Source organism: Macaca nemestrina, chromosome 5 (genome assembly GCF_043159975.1).
Source record: "Macaca nemestrina isolate mMacNem1 chromosome 5, mMacNem.hap1, whole genome shotgun sequence".
Lineage (NCBI taxonomy): Eukaryota > Metazoa > Chordata > Mammalia > Primates > Cercopithecidae > Macaca > Macaca nemestrina.
Window position 1 is genome coordinate 4220455 of NC_092129.1, and position 13793 is coordinate 4234247.

The 13793-nt window shown below is 45.4% G+C and overlaps 1 protein-coding gene across 5 annotated transcripts in view; it reads right to left on the reverse strand.

Annotated features, from left to right (window-relative positions):
• The window catches only part of LOC105487569 (unc-93 homolog A), a 31239-nt gene extending 25337 nt beyond the window's left edge, over nucleotides 1–5902 (reverse strand). Inside the window, exons 1-4 of one of the 5 annotated variants that reach the window (XM_071096205.1) lie at nucleotides 5734–5899; nucleotides 4022–4203; nucleotides 2814–3043; nucleotides 2194–2319 (exon numbers count right to left, since the gene is read on the reverse strand). In XM_071096205.1, the coding sequence (XP_070952306.1) occupies nucleotides 2194–2319; nucleotides 2814–3043; nucleotides 4022–4203; nucleotides 5734–5838 (643 nt within the window). In that variant the 5' untranslated portion in view covers nucleotides 5839–5899. Of the gene's footprint in view, nucleotides 1–2193; nucleotides 2320–2813; nucleotides 3044–4021; nucleotides 4204–5733 lie in introns of all 5 variants that reach the window. The other 4 variants (XM_011751041.3, XM_011751039.3, XM_011751043.3 and 1 more) reach the window with 4 other exon arrangements.
• Nucleotides 5903–13793: the final 7891 nt, after the last annotated feature.

Sequence of the window (13793 nt, forward strand, 5' to 3'; positions counted from 1 at the left end):
CAGACTGGCCATTGGACACTACGCAAGAGTCCCTGTGTGTCCTCAAGCCAGGTGTTCCCGGCCTGAGCTCATCTTCCTCTCAACCCCAGGACTGTCTTGCTCTTTCCCACACCATGTCCAACCCACACGGACCCTGCTGGCCTCTCTCTCAGCCCCTCCACCTCTGCCTCCCCCTCCCTGCTCCCTCCTCTGGACTCAGCACTCCGTCCTTAGTGGGTCTCTGCCCGCTGTCCCTCTGCATCTCTAAGTCACGCTGGCACAGGGTCTGTCTAGGAGGCAAGTCTGCCTTCGTCCAGACCCTTTGGCACAACATCGAGGGCCACAGCTAGTCCTGTGCCCCATCTCTGCCCCTCCACCTTGTCCCCAGCCCTGAGGGCTCCTCCTGGACTTCTCGCCTCCAGGGCCCTCTAGCATCACTTCCCTGCTTGGCCAATCTTGCTCATTGTCCAGACTCAGTGTAGGGACCACCCACCCTTGGAGGCTTTCCTGAAACTTGGTGCTCCAGGGAGATGCAGCTGCAATTCAGCTGGGAACTGTGCTCAGAACACCGTTGGACTGAGTCTCGGTTAGTTGGGTGTGTGTCTGTTTCCTTCACTAGGCTCTCGTCTTACTAAAAGCGAGCTTCTAGTCATCTGAATGTCTGGACCAAGAAGGCCTAGCATGGCTTCCGTATGCTGTGTCCACTTCCAGCCATTGCTTTGCAAGTGCTCACTCAGAGCCTCTGATGTGGAAGTGGCCTGAGGGGACCTGAGGGGTGGTGCCGCACATCATCTCAGCACAAGGAAAAGCTCTACAGTGCGCACGAACCCTCCTCACCTATGACCCCGGCAGAGTGCGGGACTTGGTGTTCCCAGAGCTCACAGGTACTAGACCTTTGATCTTTAAGGAGGACCCATTCCAAGGGCTTTATGAATCCCCAAATCCAAGAATGACAAAGAATATATATATACATACACATATATAAGTACATGTTATAATATATATACACATATATATGTTATAATATATATAATATATTATATATAAATATATATATAAAAGAATATATATACACACACATGTATTTATATATATATATACACACGTATATATATACACACACATATATAAATACATGTGTGTGTGTATATATATACACACATATTTTGAGACAGAGTCTTCTCTGTTGCCTAGGCTGGAGTGCAGCAGCATGATCTCAGCTCACCGCAACCTCCTCCTCCCGGGTTCAAGCAATTCTCCTGCCTCAGCCTCCCGAGTAGCTGGGATAACAGGTGCATGCCACCATGCTCACTCAGCTAAATTTTGTGTTTTTAGTGCAAATGGGGTTTCACCGTATTGGCCAGGCTGGTCTCGAACTCCTGACCTCAAGTGATCTGCCCGCCTCAGCCTCCAAAAGTGCTGAGATTACAGGTGTGAGCCACCATGCCTGGCCAAAAAAAGAATATATTTAAATTCTTTACAAAATAGTTTTTAAAACTCTCTAAATGTGTCTCCTTCAAAGTTGTAATAAACCTTTCACTATAACACTAAAGTCACATATGAAACTATTAACATAACATTTTCTATTAAAATGAACTTCTAAGAATGAGCCTTGTCATGACAATTAACTTCCTCTGGGCAGCCGTTTCACCATGAGCTTGCAACGTCTCCAGCTAAGATGCAACCAGCACTTGGGAGCACTTGCCCCTCTAGCCTTTCCACAGAAGGTATTCAGTACATTTCTCAGAAAAAAAAAAGGTGGTTTATAGCAATTATGGATGTTCAGGGTCCCTTGGCCACAGCTGAAACACAAACAGTCAACCCCAGTGCCCTAGCCGGCCACCAAGTTCTCTGTTATAGTAGCCACCAGCCCCCTGTACTGCTGGGCACTTGCAGTGTGGCTGGGAGACTTAGGAACTGAGACTTTAATCAGTTAAGATGTAAACAACCACAGTGGTTAACGGCTACTGTGTTGGGCTCTGGAGATGTATAACAATCTCATCACCCCAGGATCCTCTGTTAGACAGCACGGATGTACTGCATTTGATTCATAAGAACACTGCCTGCATGTAATCCAGACCAATACATTTTGCAAGGATGTTTCAGAAGAAGAGAGATTCCTTCTATATTGGGGGAGATGGTCTTTGTCAGCCCAGGAAGGAGGTGTGGCTCTGCTTTGCTGGGGACCCTGCCCTGGGCTGGTGGAGCACGTACCGGTGTAGATGCCCAGCAGGGTGTAGACCAGCTGCTGGGAGGGCCTCTGGGTGCTGTTGGTGGTTGCGGTGGCCATCAGGCAGTCACTGGCCCCACAGGACATGAGCTGCTCTTCTGGGAGGGCCTCTGTGAAGTCAGAGCAGATGGGAGGCATGAGATGACCGCAAATATGATGAGATGTAGGTTCTTGAGGAATGAAAGTGACGGTGGAAAGGATGGACACCTGCAGGGAGGCATCACTACAGGTCACGTGGAAAGACCCAGTGTGTCAAAATAGATTTACCCCTAAGCACATGACCCTAGACTCCATTTAAGACACTTTGGGAGGTGGAAAATCCTATTAGTGTTCCGCAAAGATTCAGGGAAGAATAAACTTGGAAAAGTGCTGCTTACCTGTTATACTACTTTTCTGACACAATTAAAATTTTTCAAGTTTTCAAAACTAGTCAAAAAGAAAAAAGTACATGAGATTGGGTGCCATGAATGCTGGATTCTCTTTCAGATTTATCCGTTACCAACTCCATGACTTTGGACAGGTGATTTCACAACTTTTCTGTTTTTGAAAACTAATGTTAGTTCTGTGATCTCTTAAAAGAATAGAATTTGAATTAGAATTTTACCTTGGCTGGGAGTCTGGCCAAATACCAGTGATGAGATCAAGTTGCCCCACACACCAGATGACTGGAATATGAGGAAGAAGATGCCGAAATACTGGTTCACCATGTCTTTGCCGTGCTTTCCCGCCTTCTTTGCATGTGTGTTTCCCATGATCGTGAGGTATGTGCTCTGCGCAGACCACAGCGGGGCGGCCCCGAGCCCTAGCAGTATGGAGGTGGGGATCAAAGTGTACCTGTGGGTAAAAGGCAGACCCACAGCACCGCCTGTGACAGGAGACACAAGCCCATTGCACCCATGTCCCTGCGGTTCTTTAGTCTTTCTGGGAGAAGGAAACGCCGCCTGGTCCATTGCAAGCATGGTAATGGGTGTTGCTGGTTGGATGGATGGATTCACCATTAGACTCAGATAAATGAGCAAAATCAGTGCATTTTCCAGCTCAGATTGATTTGCAAAAGTGAAATTGAAGGCCAGTGAGGCTCCTTGTATTGGATGCAACCACAAACAACAAGATGAGGAGAACAAAGAAGGCCGAGGGACAGCCTCAGTTAAAAAGACCAAGTGACCGGCTCAGGCCTTGGTGGCAGGGTGCTGTGTGAGACTCTGCAGCTACCGGGAAGAAGGACATGCAGCCGTCATCAGCAGCATGTCCTGGGTCACAACCAGCGTCCCTGGAAGATGCTCCATGGCTGTGTTCCTGGGGCCTGGGGTGCAGTCCAAAGCCCTCAGAGCTCGGTCTCTGTGGTCCAAGTCACCAGGGAGCAGGGTGACCTCCCATCCCTGTGACCTGCCCTGGCCATACCCACTTCCTAATGGTGGGCAAGGTGCAGCTTTTGGTCCATTGGTGACATCTGCCTAGGTGCCCACGAGACTCACCCTCTGCATTGGAGTTAGAGTCCCCTGTGTTACTGGAACCCTCGCCCAGCCAGGGGAGCTGAGGATCAGAACAGATCCCAGGGAGAGGCCAGCATCAGGGATTGGAAGGAGGAGATGGAAGCAGTGGGGGACACAGAGGAGCCTTGGTGAGAAAACAGTAAGGAAGCCCAGCACCGTCTGTTACCAAAGCGAGGTGGGGGTGCGGGGGCAGCAGAGCTCATTTTAAACTGCCAGCAGTGAACAGTAATCAGGCGCAAATGCAAGTCGTGTGCAGAGTGAACGTCCCTAGCGTGGGGAACGGCCAGGGTGGGGTGGGCAGGGGGTGGGGGCTGCGTACCAGCTGGCGAAAAAGTTGCCCACGGAGAAGGCCACGTAGCCACACATGGAGAGGATGATGGTCCCCTTGCAGCCCAGCCTCTCAATGAGGAGCGGTGGGAGGAACATGGAAGACAGGAGCATGCCTCCATAGAGGGTGCTGAGCGCTGTCACACCCAGGCCCTCCTCGCTGTACAGGCTGCTCTGTGGGAACAAAGTCAGCCCTGTCAGAGCACAGGATGGACACAGTGGGATGAGGCACCAGCAGGTCCTCAGTGTCCCCCAGGCTAGAGGCCGCCACAGCTCCCAGGAACCGCCAGCCACAGGCTTGCTGCCCTGGGAGCCTCCTCTGCAGCTGGTGGGAGGAAAGTACAGGTGAATTTGGAATAAAGCAGTTAGTGTGTCTAAACATCAGGGAGGGAAGGCCCGGCACCCCTGTGAGTGCTTGTGCTGAGGCTGGATGGCTGTGAGAGCTGCTCACACCTCTGTGGACGCCTGCCTGAATCTCAGCTGAGAACAGGACAGTGTGGCAGGACGGGGCTGGAGACTCTGCCAGAATCGGTCTGTGAGGGGCCTGCATGCTCCCGGGGAATGGAAGGGGTCCTTCAGCCCATGGGGAGGCCCCAAGGATATGAAGCAAGTGAGTGTGCATGAATGATTTCTCCCTTCAACAAATATCCATCGCCCACCTCTGAGTGCCTGTCACTGTCTGAGGTTCGAGGATGGACCAGAGATGTGGCCCTTGTGTCCTGGAAACTGCAGGCTGCTGCCACTGGTGGAGATGACACGGGCAGGCACACGCTGCCATGAGGGTGCTGGGTGCCCCACCCCAACCTCGGCTCCAGGGCAGGGTGGGGAGGAGGTGACCTCCAAGATGAGAGCTGAATGAGAACTTGGAGGCCTGCAGCCAGAAAGGGTGAGAGGAGGTGGCAGCTGCAGGGGAGGTGCCACAAAAGAGCATCCTTGGTCCTTGGATGAGGGGACCTAGTCCAGACCAGGGTGAGGACTCATGAGAACTCTCTGGAATGAGGCCCTGTCTTCTCACTGGGGCTGCTGAGCTCTGAGGAGGGAGTCTGGGGATGCATGTGCCTTGTTGGGGCCTGAGAGCAAAGCCAACCGCGTGGAAGCCTTGGGGTTCTTGGAGAGAGGTGGGTTGAGCTCCTAGGCATGCTGGGGCACAGTCATTCCTGAGTCACTTCTATCTGAACACTCTGTGTTGCTCACGCCAGTCCTGACTAGCAGAGACAGCTGTCCCGGAGAGCATGACGTAAAGAGCTCAAAGTATAGAGAGACCATGTTGTCAAAGTTCACAGTTTTGCTTAGAGTAAGCTTGGAATCTATAAGGTCTAGTGATATTTGATAAATTCACATGGCTGCCCCTAACCACAAAGCCAAGGGCATGCAATCATATTCACAATGACTTTTCCTGTGTCTCCTTTTAACCACCCAAAGGCAAAGAATGTCCCAACAAATCACGATCCCAAGACCCCTGCTGTCCAGAGCTCTCCAAGAGCAATGCACACTTCATTGTTGTCCAATCCTATTGAGATGAGAGTGGGAACTGCTCACTGGAGGACTGCATCTGAGAACCACTGTTTGTTTTAGAGGATTTGGTGTGCAGTGAAAAAGAAACACCAGGTGAATTAGATTTTTCAAATTTCCAATTCATTATTGTCTATGACCATGGGGATTCTTGGAGGCCAAGAAGTTCAGGTAACTTGACTGGACACATACCTGCAGGCTCTGCAGACCTCCATAGGCTGTAAAGAGAAGCAGGAACCCAAAGGAAACAACAAGGACGTTCCTTAGACTTCTGTCCATCGTGCTGGCTGAAAACATCAATCATCAGTGGGCAAGTAAATGTGTAGCTCCCTAAAAGAAACCAATTGAGGAACAGGAAAAACAGTCAGTACCAAGAAGTCCCATTCTCTCTTTCATCTGAGCTAGAGGAGAAAGTTAGAGGTGTGTTAGTCATTAAGCCTGTCACTCGTTAATGAACTTGGTTATCACTGACCCCATGAAGCACAAGGGAGCGCTGCTACTCATTCACCTTCTCTGTAATCTGCAACATCCACTTTCTATGGGGCAAAAGATCATGACTCTTACCAGCCTCTAGGTAATGGTGCTTTTTTCCTGTTAAATTCTAACAGACATGGTCCAGATGGTAAAGTGATACATTTCACTTTTTATACATGTATAGAATAGATAGAACCTTTCACAGTACAAGAAACTGTCAGAAATTGTCAGTGGTGCAGAATGTGAACTTCAGTCTTAAAGAACAAGGCATAAATGTCAACTTCAAGATACATAGTTCAACTTCTGAAGAAGTGCTAATGTGATTATAAGATCCTGGGGCCAAAGTCTTCGTATTGCAAAGACTGTATGGTTTCACAACACCATACAGCAATTATTAAAAGAGAAAAAACTTACATGAGGATAAGGGAGGAGACCACCCCTCATACCATCTTGTGCCCAATTTCTGCCTCCAAAGAAAGAAGTAAAACCTAAAGGCAGAAATGAAATTCACAGGCAGACAGCCCGGCGCCACATCCTGGGCCTGGTAGTTAAAGATTGACCCCTGACCTAATTGGTTATGTTATCTATAGATTACAGGCATTGCATAGAAAGGCACTGTGAAAATCCCTATCCTGCTTTGTTCCGATCTAATTACCAGTGCATGCAGCCCCCAGTCACGTATCCCCTGTTTGCTCAATCAATCACAACCCTCTCACACGCACCCCCTTAGAGTTGTGAGCTCTTAAAAGGGACAGGAATTGCTCATCCGAGGAGCTCGGCTCTTGAGACAGAAGTCTTGCCGATGCCCCCGGCTGAATAAACCCCTTCCTTCTTTAACTCGGTGTCCGAGGAGTTTTGTCTGTGGCTTGTCCTGCTACATTTCTTGGTTCCCTGACTGGGAAGCGAGGTGAATGGCAGATGGTCGAGGCAGCTCAAGCCTGCCCTGTGGAACATCCCTGCGGGGGACTCCGACCAGCCCAAGTGACACGGATCCTGAGAGTGCTCCCCGGTAGGCATTTGCCCCAGTGGGACGCCTCGCCAGAGCAGTGTGTGGCAGGCCCCCATGGAGGATCAACGCAGTGGCTGAACACCGGGAAGGAACACACATTTGGAGTCTGGACATCTAAAACTTGGTAAGACTAGTCTTTGAAACTTGCCCACTCCATTTGAGTGGAAGCGTGGCCTGATCACCCACAGCGTGCCTTTATTGGCACTTTGGTTTTGGTTTTGACTTGGTTTGAATTGCTTGACAGGATTGGGCTTGGGAACTTGCCCACTCCATTTGAGTGGAAGCGTGGCCTGATCACCCATGGTGTGCCTGTACTGGCACTTTGGTTTTTGTTTTTGACTTGACTTGGATTGCTTGATACTTTGGTTTTGGTTTTGACCTGGTTTGGATTTCTTGATACTCTGATTTTGGTTTTGATTTTGGTTTGGTGTAAACTACAAAAGTGTGTGTGCACCCTTTTTACCCATTCTTTGTTTTGTGGTGTGCATGTGGTGTGAGCGTGGTGTTTTGTCTAGAGGAAACATGGGTGAGGCACCAAGTAAGCCCACCCCACTAGGAACTATGTTGAAAATTTTCAAAAAAAGGATTTAAGGGAGACTATGGAGTACTATGACACCAGGAAAACTTAAAACTTTGTGTAAGATAGACTGGCCAGCATTAGAGGTAGGTTGGCCATTAGAAGGAAGCCTGGACAGGTCCCTTGTTTCAAAGATATGGCACGAGGTAACCTGTAAGCCAGGGAACCCAGACCAGCTTGTTTTAGATCCCCTGCCCCTAACACACGGTGGTTGAGAGATCAGCAGCGTAAGCGGCCAGCAGAGGCAAGGAAAGACCAGCAGAGAGAGAGAAAGGAAAGAGACAGAGAGGAAAAGAGGCAAAGAGAGAGAGAGACGAAGAGACAGAGAGGAAGAGACAGACAAAGAGGGAGTCAAGGAGAGAGAGAGAGAGAAAGACAGAGGCAGAGAGAGAGAGGAAGAGACAGAGGCAAAAGGAAAGTCAAAGAGAGAGAGACAAAGTCAAAAAGAGAAAGAAAGAAAGAGAGAGAGAGATACACAAGTAGTTAAGAAAAAAAAAAGTGTACCCTATTCCTTTAAAAGCCATTATACCAATTCTAAATTGGAAAAAACAAGGTCTTATGAATAGCAAAGGATAATTAAAATCCCAAACTTACAAGGTTTTCAACAAAAGTAAAGTTGGCAAAAGTTAACAGCGTAACATATATTATAGTAATTCTATTCTTGTGGCCTTTAGATAGTCTAGTCCACAGACACACACACAAAAAGATTCACCTTGGAAAAAAAAATGATTCTCATCTTCGAAAAAGAAAGGGAAAAAAGGGGGAGGAATTTATATAGAAAGAGTGTTATATGGTAAATTCTTGTCCTGAAATAAATTAACAGGTTATTTAAAGAAAGAAATGTTTGTAATAAGTCGGAAAGTTATGGCATGTCAAAAAATTGCCTGTAAAAGTCATGAGAGAAAAAAAAAGTGTGTTAAAAAAAGAATTTATGTAAAAAATATTGTATAATTTAAAAGTAACTAGGCCTCCTGAATGTAAAACTATTGAAAAAAAAACAATTTATGTGCAAGAGGTATAAGAAAAGATAAGTATACCTTTGGTGAAAGGATTATAAGGAGGCATAAGAATGTACATTTTTTACCTACATTAAAAAGTTAAAAAAAATTATTGTTTTGAAGGTTTAAGCAAGTTTTAAAATGTTAATGGTAAAGAACATTCTTTGTGTAAACATATTGGCTAAAGTTACAGAAGTATCATTCAGTTTTTCTGTGAACTGGACATTAAAACATAACAGGTTTTTCTTAAGGCACCAACCTGCTTTTTAGCAAAAATTATAAAAGGTTAAAAAGACTCTATAAAATCTTACCTTATGGTCAAACGTTAAAAATTAAGTAAATATGTCTACAAGGTTCTATTAAAATTAGGTTTAACATTAATAACACTAATATAAAGATAAAATTTAGCTTATCTGGTATAAAAATCATACGAGAAGCATTGTTAAATGTAAAATGGTACTTGGCTTTCTTTGGTTTAAAAACTAATAAAAACAGGTGCTAAAGGAAATTTCTCAGTAAAAAGGTACTAAAGACTATAAAGTTCACTGCCAATGTCTCCATATTTAAAACAAAAGGTCAATTTCTAAAAATTATATACTTGGTTTTTCTTCCACTTTGCTTTCTCGCAAAAAAAAAAAAAAAAAAAAAAAAAAAAAAAAAAAAAAAAGCTGAAGTCTTTGGCACGTGTACCACCCCGAGAATTTCCAGTAAACCAGCACCAGCCTGAAGATCACGTTCTCATCGAAAGGTGGAAAGAAGAAAAACTTGAGCCAGCCTGGGAAGGACCTTACCTTGTGCTGCTAACCACCAAGACTGCTGTTCACACAGCAAAAAAGGGATGGACTCATCACACCTGTGTCAAGAAAGTGCCACCTCCTCCAGAGTCGTGGGTCATAGTCCCAAGGGAAAACCCTACCAAACTAAAGCTAAGAAAAATTTAACTTTTTTAATCTATTCTATTACTCTTTCTTCTTTCCTTGTTCTACTGCTGGCCATCTAGTTATTAATACAACCAGAAGCACCACCCACTCCAGAGTCGTGGGCCACAGTCCCAAGGGAAAACCCTACCAACCTAAGCTAAGAAAAATTTAACTCTTTTAATCTGTTCTATTACTCTTTCTTCTTTCCTTGTTCTGTTGCTGACCATCTAGTTATTAATATAACCAAGTCAATTTCCTCTCAAACTATTGAATTTAATGCTTGCCTTGTTATACCCTGTGAGGACTTGCAAGTCAAAGACAGCTTTCTACTTCAGAAAAGTACTTCTGTCCTTCCTGACTCTCCTCAGACTAGACATTAGTAAACTAGGACAATTTAATCCGGGGACATTTTGATAAAGACCCCAATGCCAACCAGGAGTGTTGCCCCCTGATGTAGAGCTTTCATACCTTAGTTGGTCCAACGTTCTGTGGACCACTACAGAGCAAGGATGGACTACCCCAACTGGTTTTTGTAATTTCCCTAAAACCATACATTCATTTTACTAGAGGATCATAGAAGTTAAAGACTTAAAACAAACTTTAGCCATTAAGACAGGATACCAAGATGCAAATGCCTGGTTAAAATGGATCAAATATTCCATCTGCACATTAAACAAAAGCAATTGTTATGCTTGTGCACATTTTGTCCCCCTTCCACTAAGGTGGTCCTCCAGTCGACCAGGCGTAGGCTGCATGATAGCTCTTTTCCAGGATTCTACTGCCTGGAGTAATAAGTCATGCCAAGCTCTCTCTGCTATATCCCAAAGTCCCTGCGGGTCAGCCCCCGAGGGCCATCCAGCTTCCATCTCCCAACACTAAGTTCACTTCATGTCTCTCACAGCAGGGAGGAAACTTAGCGTTCCTTGGAGACCTGAAAGGATGCGATGAGCTTAAGAATTTTTAAGAGCTAGGCCGGGCGCGGTGGCTCAAGCCTGTAATCCCAGCACTTTGGGAGGCCGAGACGGGCGGATCACGAGGTCAGGAGATCGAGACCATCCTGGTTAACACGGTGAAACCCCGTCTCTACTAAAAAACACAAAAAACTAGCCGGGCGAGGTGGCGGGCGCCTGTAGTCCCAGCTACTCGGGAGGCTGAGGCAGGAGAATGGCGTGAACCCGGGAGGCGGAGCTTGCAGTGAGCTGAGATCCGGCCACTGCACTCCAGCCCGGGCGGCAGAGACTCTGTCTCAAAAAAAAAAAAAAAAAAAAAAAGAATTTTTAAGAGCTTATCAATCAGTCAGCCCTTGTTCATCCCTGAGCGAATGTGTGGTGGTATTATGGTGGACCTTTACTAGGCACTCTGCTGAATAGCTGGAGTGACACTTGTACTTCAGTCCAATTGACTATCCCTTTCACCCTGGCATTTCATCAACCAGAAGGAAAAAAATAATTAGACATCATAAAGTGAGAGAAGCCCCTTATGGGTCTTTCAACTCTCATGTCTCTTTAGATGCAATTGGAGCCCCACGTAGAATACCAGATCAATTTAAAGCTTGAAATCAAATAGCTGCAGGATTTGAGTCAATATTTTAGTAGGTGACAGTTAATAAAAATGTAGATTAGACAAACTAATCTGTTATAACCAACAGCAATGAGATTTTCATGAGTTAAAAGAAAAACTCATGTCGGCCCCAGCCCTGAGGCTACCTGACCTGACAAAACTCTTCACACTCTGTGTGTCAGAAAGAGAAAAAATGGCAGTTGGAGTTTTAACCCAGACTGTGGGGCCTGGCCAAGGACAGTGGCCTATCTTTCAAAACAACTAGACAGTGTTTCCAAAGGCCGGCCCCCAGGTCTAAGGGACCTAGCGGTAATGGCCCTGTTAGCACAAGAAGCAGATAAACTAACCCTTAGGCAAAACCTGAATATAAAGGCCCCCCATGCTGTGGTAACTTTAATAAACACCAAAGGACATCATTGGTTAACAAATGTTAGATCAACCAAGTACCAAAGCTTGCTATGTGAAAATCCCCACATAACCACTGAAGTTTGCAAAACCCTAAACCTTATCACCTTGCTCCTGGTATCAGAGAGCCCAGTTGAACATAACTGTGTAGAGGTGTTGGACTCAGTTTATTCTAGCAGGCCCAACCTCCGAGATCATCCTTAAACATCAGTAGACTGTAAGTGGTACGTGGACGGGAGCAGCTTCATCAACCCCTGCCAAGTGACTCTGAAGAAGACGACAAGCCCTGCTCCAGTCACGCCCGGAAGCTGACTGGTCCACACACAACTGAAGCATGAGGAAACTCATCACAGGACTCATTTTCCTTAAAATTTGGACTTGTACAATAAGGACTTCAGCTGACCTTCCTCAGACTGAGGGCTGTTCTCAGTGTATACATCAAGTCACTGAGATAGGACAAAAGGTTGCTACGGTCCTATTATTTTACGGTTATTATAAGTGTACTGGAACTCTAAAAATAACTTGTTTGTATAATCTTATTCTATACAAGGTATGTAGCCCAGGAAAGGACCAACCTGATGTGTGTTATGACCCATCTGAGCCTCCCATGACCACAGTTTTTAAAATAAGATTAAGGACTGAGGACTGGTGGGGGCTCATAAACGATACAAGTAAAGTGTTAGCCAAAACAGAAGAAAAAGGGGTGCCCAAACAAGTCACCTTAAAATTTGATGCCTGTGCTGTCATTAATAGTAATAAGTTAGGAATAAGGTGTGTTTTTCTTAATTAGAAAAGAGGGTATATGGCAGAAAATAAGTACATCTGTCATAAATTAAGACTGTGTGGAAATAAATGTAAATACTGGTCTTGTGTCATTTAGGCCACTTGGATAAAAGAAAAAAAAATAATGAAAAGGATCCAGTCCACCTTCAGAAAGGAAAAAATGGCCCTTCCTTTACTAAGGGACAATGTAACCCCTTAGAGCTAGTAATAACCAATCTCCTTGATCCTTGCTGGAAAAAAGAGCAGTGTGTGACCTTAGGAATTGACGGAGCCAGACTGGCTCCTCGAGTAAATATCTTGGTTCGAGGAGAAGTTTACAAATGCTCTCCTGAGCCAGTGTTTCAAACTTTCTATGATGAACTAAATGTGCCAGTACCAGAAATTCCAGGATAAACAAGAAATTTGTTTTTGCAATTAGCCGAGCATGTAGCCCAGTCTCTCAATGTCACTTCATGTTATGTATGTGGCAGAACTGTAATAAGAGAACAATGGCCATAGGAAGCCTGAGAATTAGTACCTACAGACCCAGTTCCTGATGAATTCCCAGCTCAAAAGAATCACCCTGATAATTTCTGGGTCCTAAAAGCCTCAATTATTGGACAATATTGCATAGCTAGAGAAAGAAAAGAACTCACTCACCCCGTAGGACGACTTAGTTGTCTGAGACAGAAACTGTACAATGGTACCACAAAAACAGTCATAATTCCCAAAGTTGCAAACCATGTGGACCCACCCAGAGTCCCACTGGGACTGGACATTCCCCAGTGGATTATACTGGATATGTGGGCATAAAGCTTATGCCAAATTACCTGACCAGTGGGCAGGTAGTTGTGTTATTGGCACTATTATACCATCTTTCTTCCTACTGCCCATAAAAGCAGGTGAACTCCTGTGCTTCCCTGTCTATGCTTCCCACAAAAAGAGAAGCATAGCTATAAGAAATTTAAAAAATGATAAATGGCCCCCAGAAAGAATCATACAATATTATAGGCCTGCTACTTAGGCACAAGATGGCTCACAGGGTAAGCACAAGATGGCTCACAGGGATACCAGACCCCCATTTACATGATCAACCGAATCATAAAGTTACAAGCTGTCTTAAAAATAATCACTAATAAAACTGGCAGAGTCTTGACTATTCTGGCCCAGCAAGAAACTCAGATGAGAAATGCTATCTATCAAAATAGATTAGCTCTCAACTACTTGCTAGCAGCTGAAGGAGAGATCTGTAGGAAACTTAACCTTACTAATTGCTGCCTACACATAGATAATCAAGGGCAAGTAGTTGAAGACATGGTTAGAGATATGACAAAACTGGCCCATGTGCCTGTGCAAGTGTGGCATAGATTTGATTCTAGGTCCATGTTTAGAAAATGGCTCCCAACACTAGGAGAATTTAAAATTCCTATAATAAGAGTTATAATAGTAACAGGAACCTACTTACTGCTCCCTTGTTTGCTACCTGTACTTCTTCGAATGATAAAAAGCTTCAGCGCCACCTTAGTTCACCATAATGCACAAGAGTA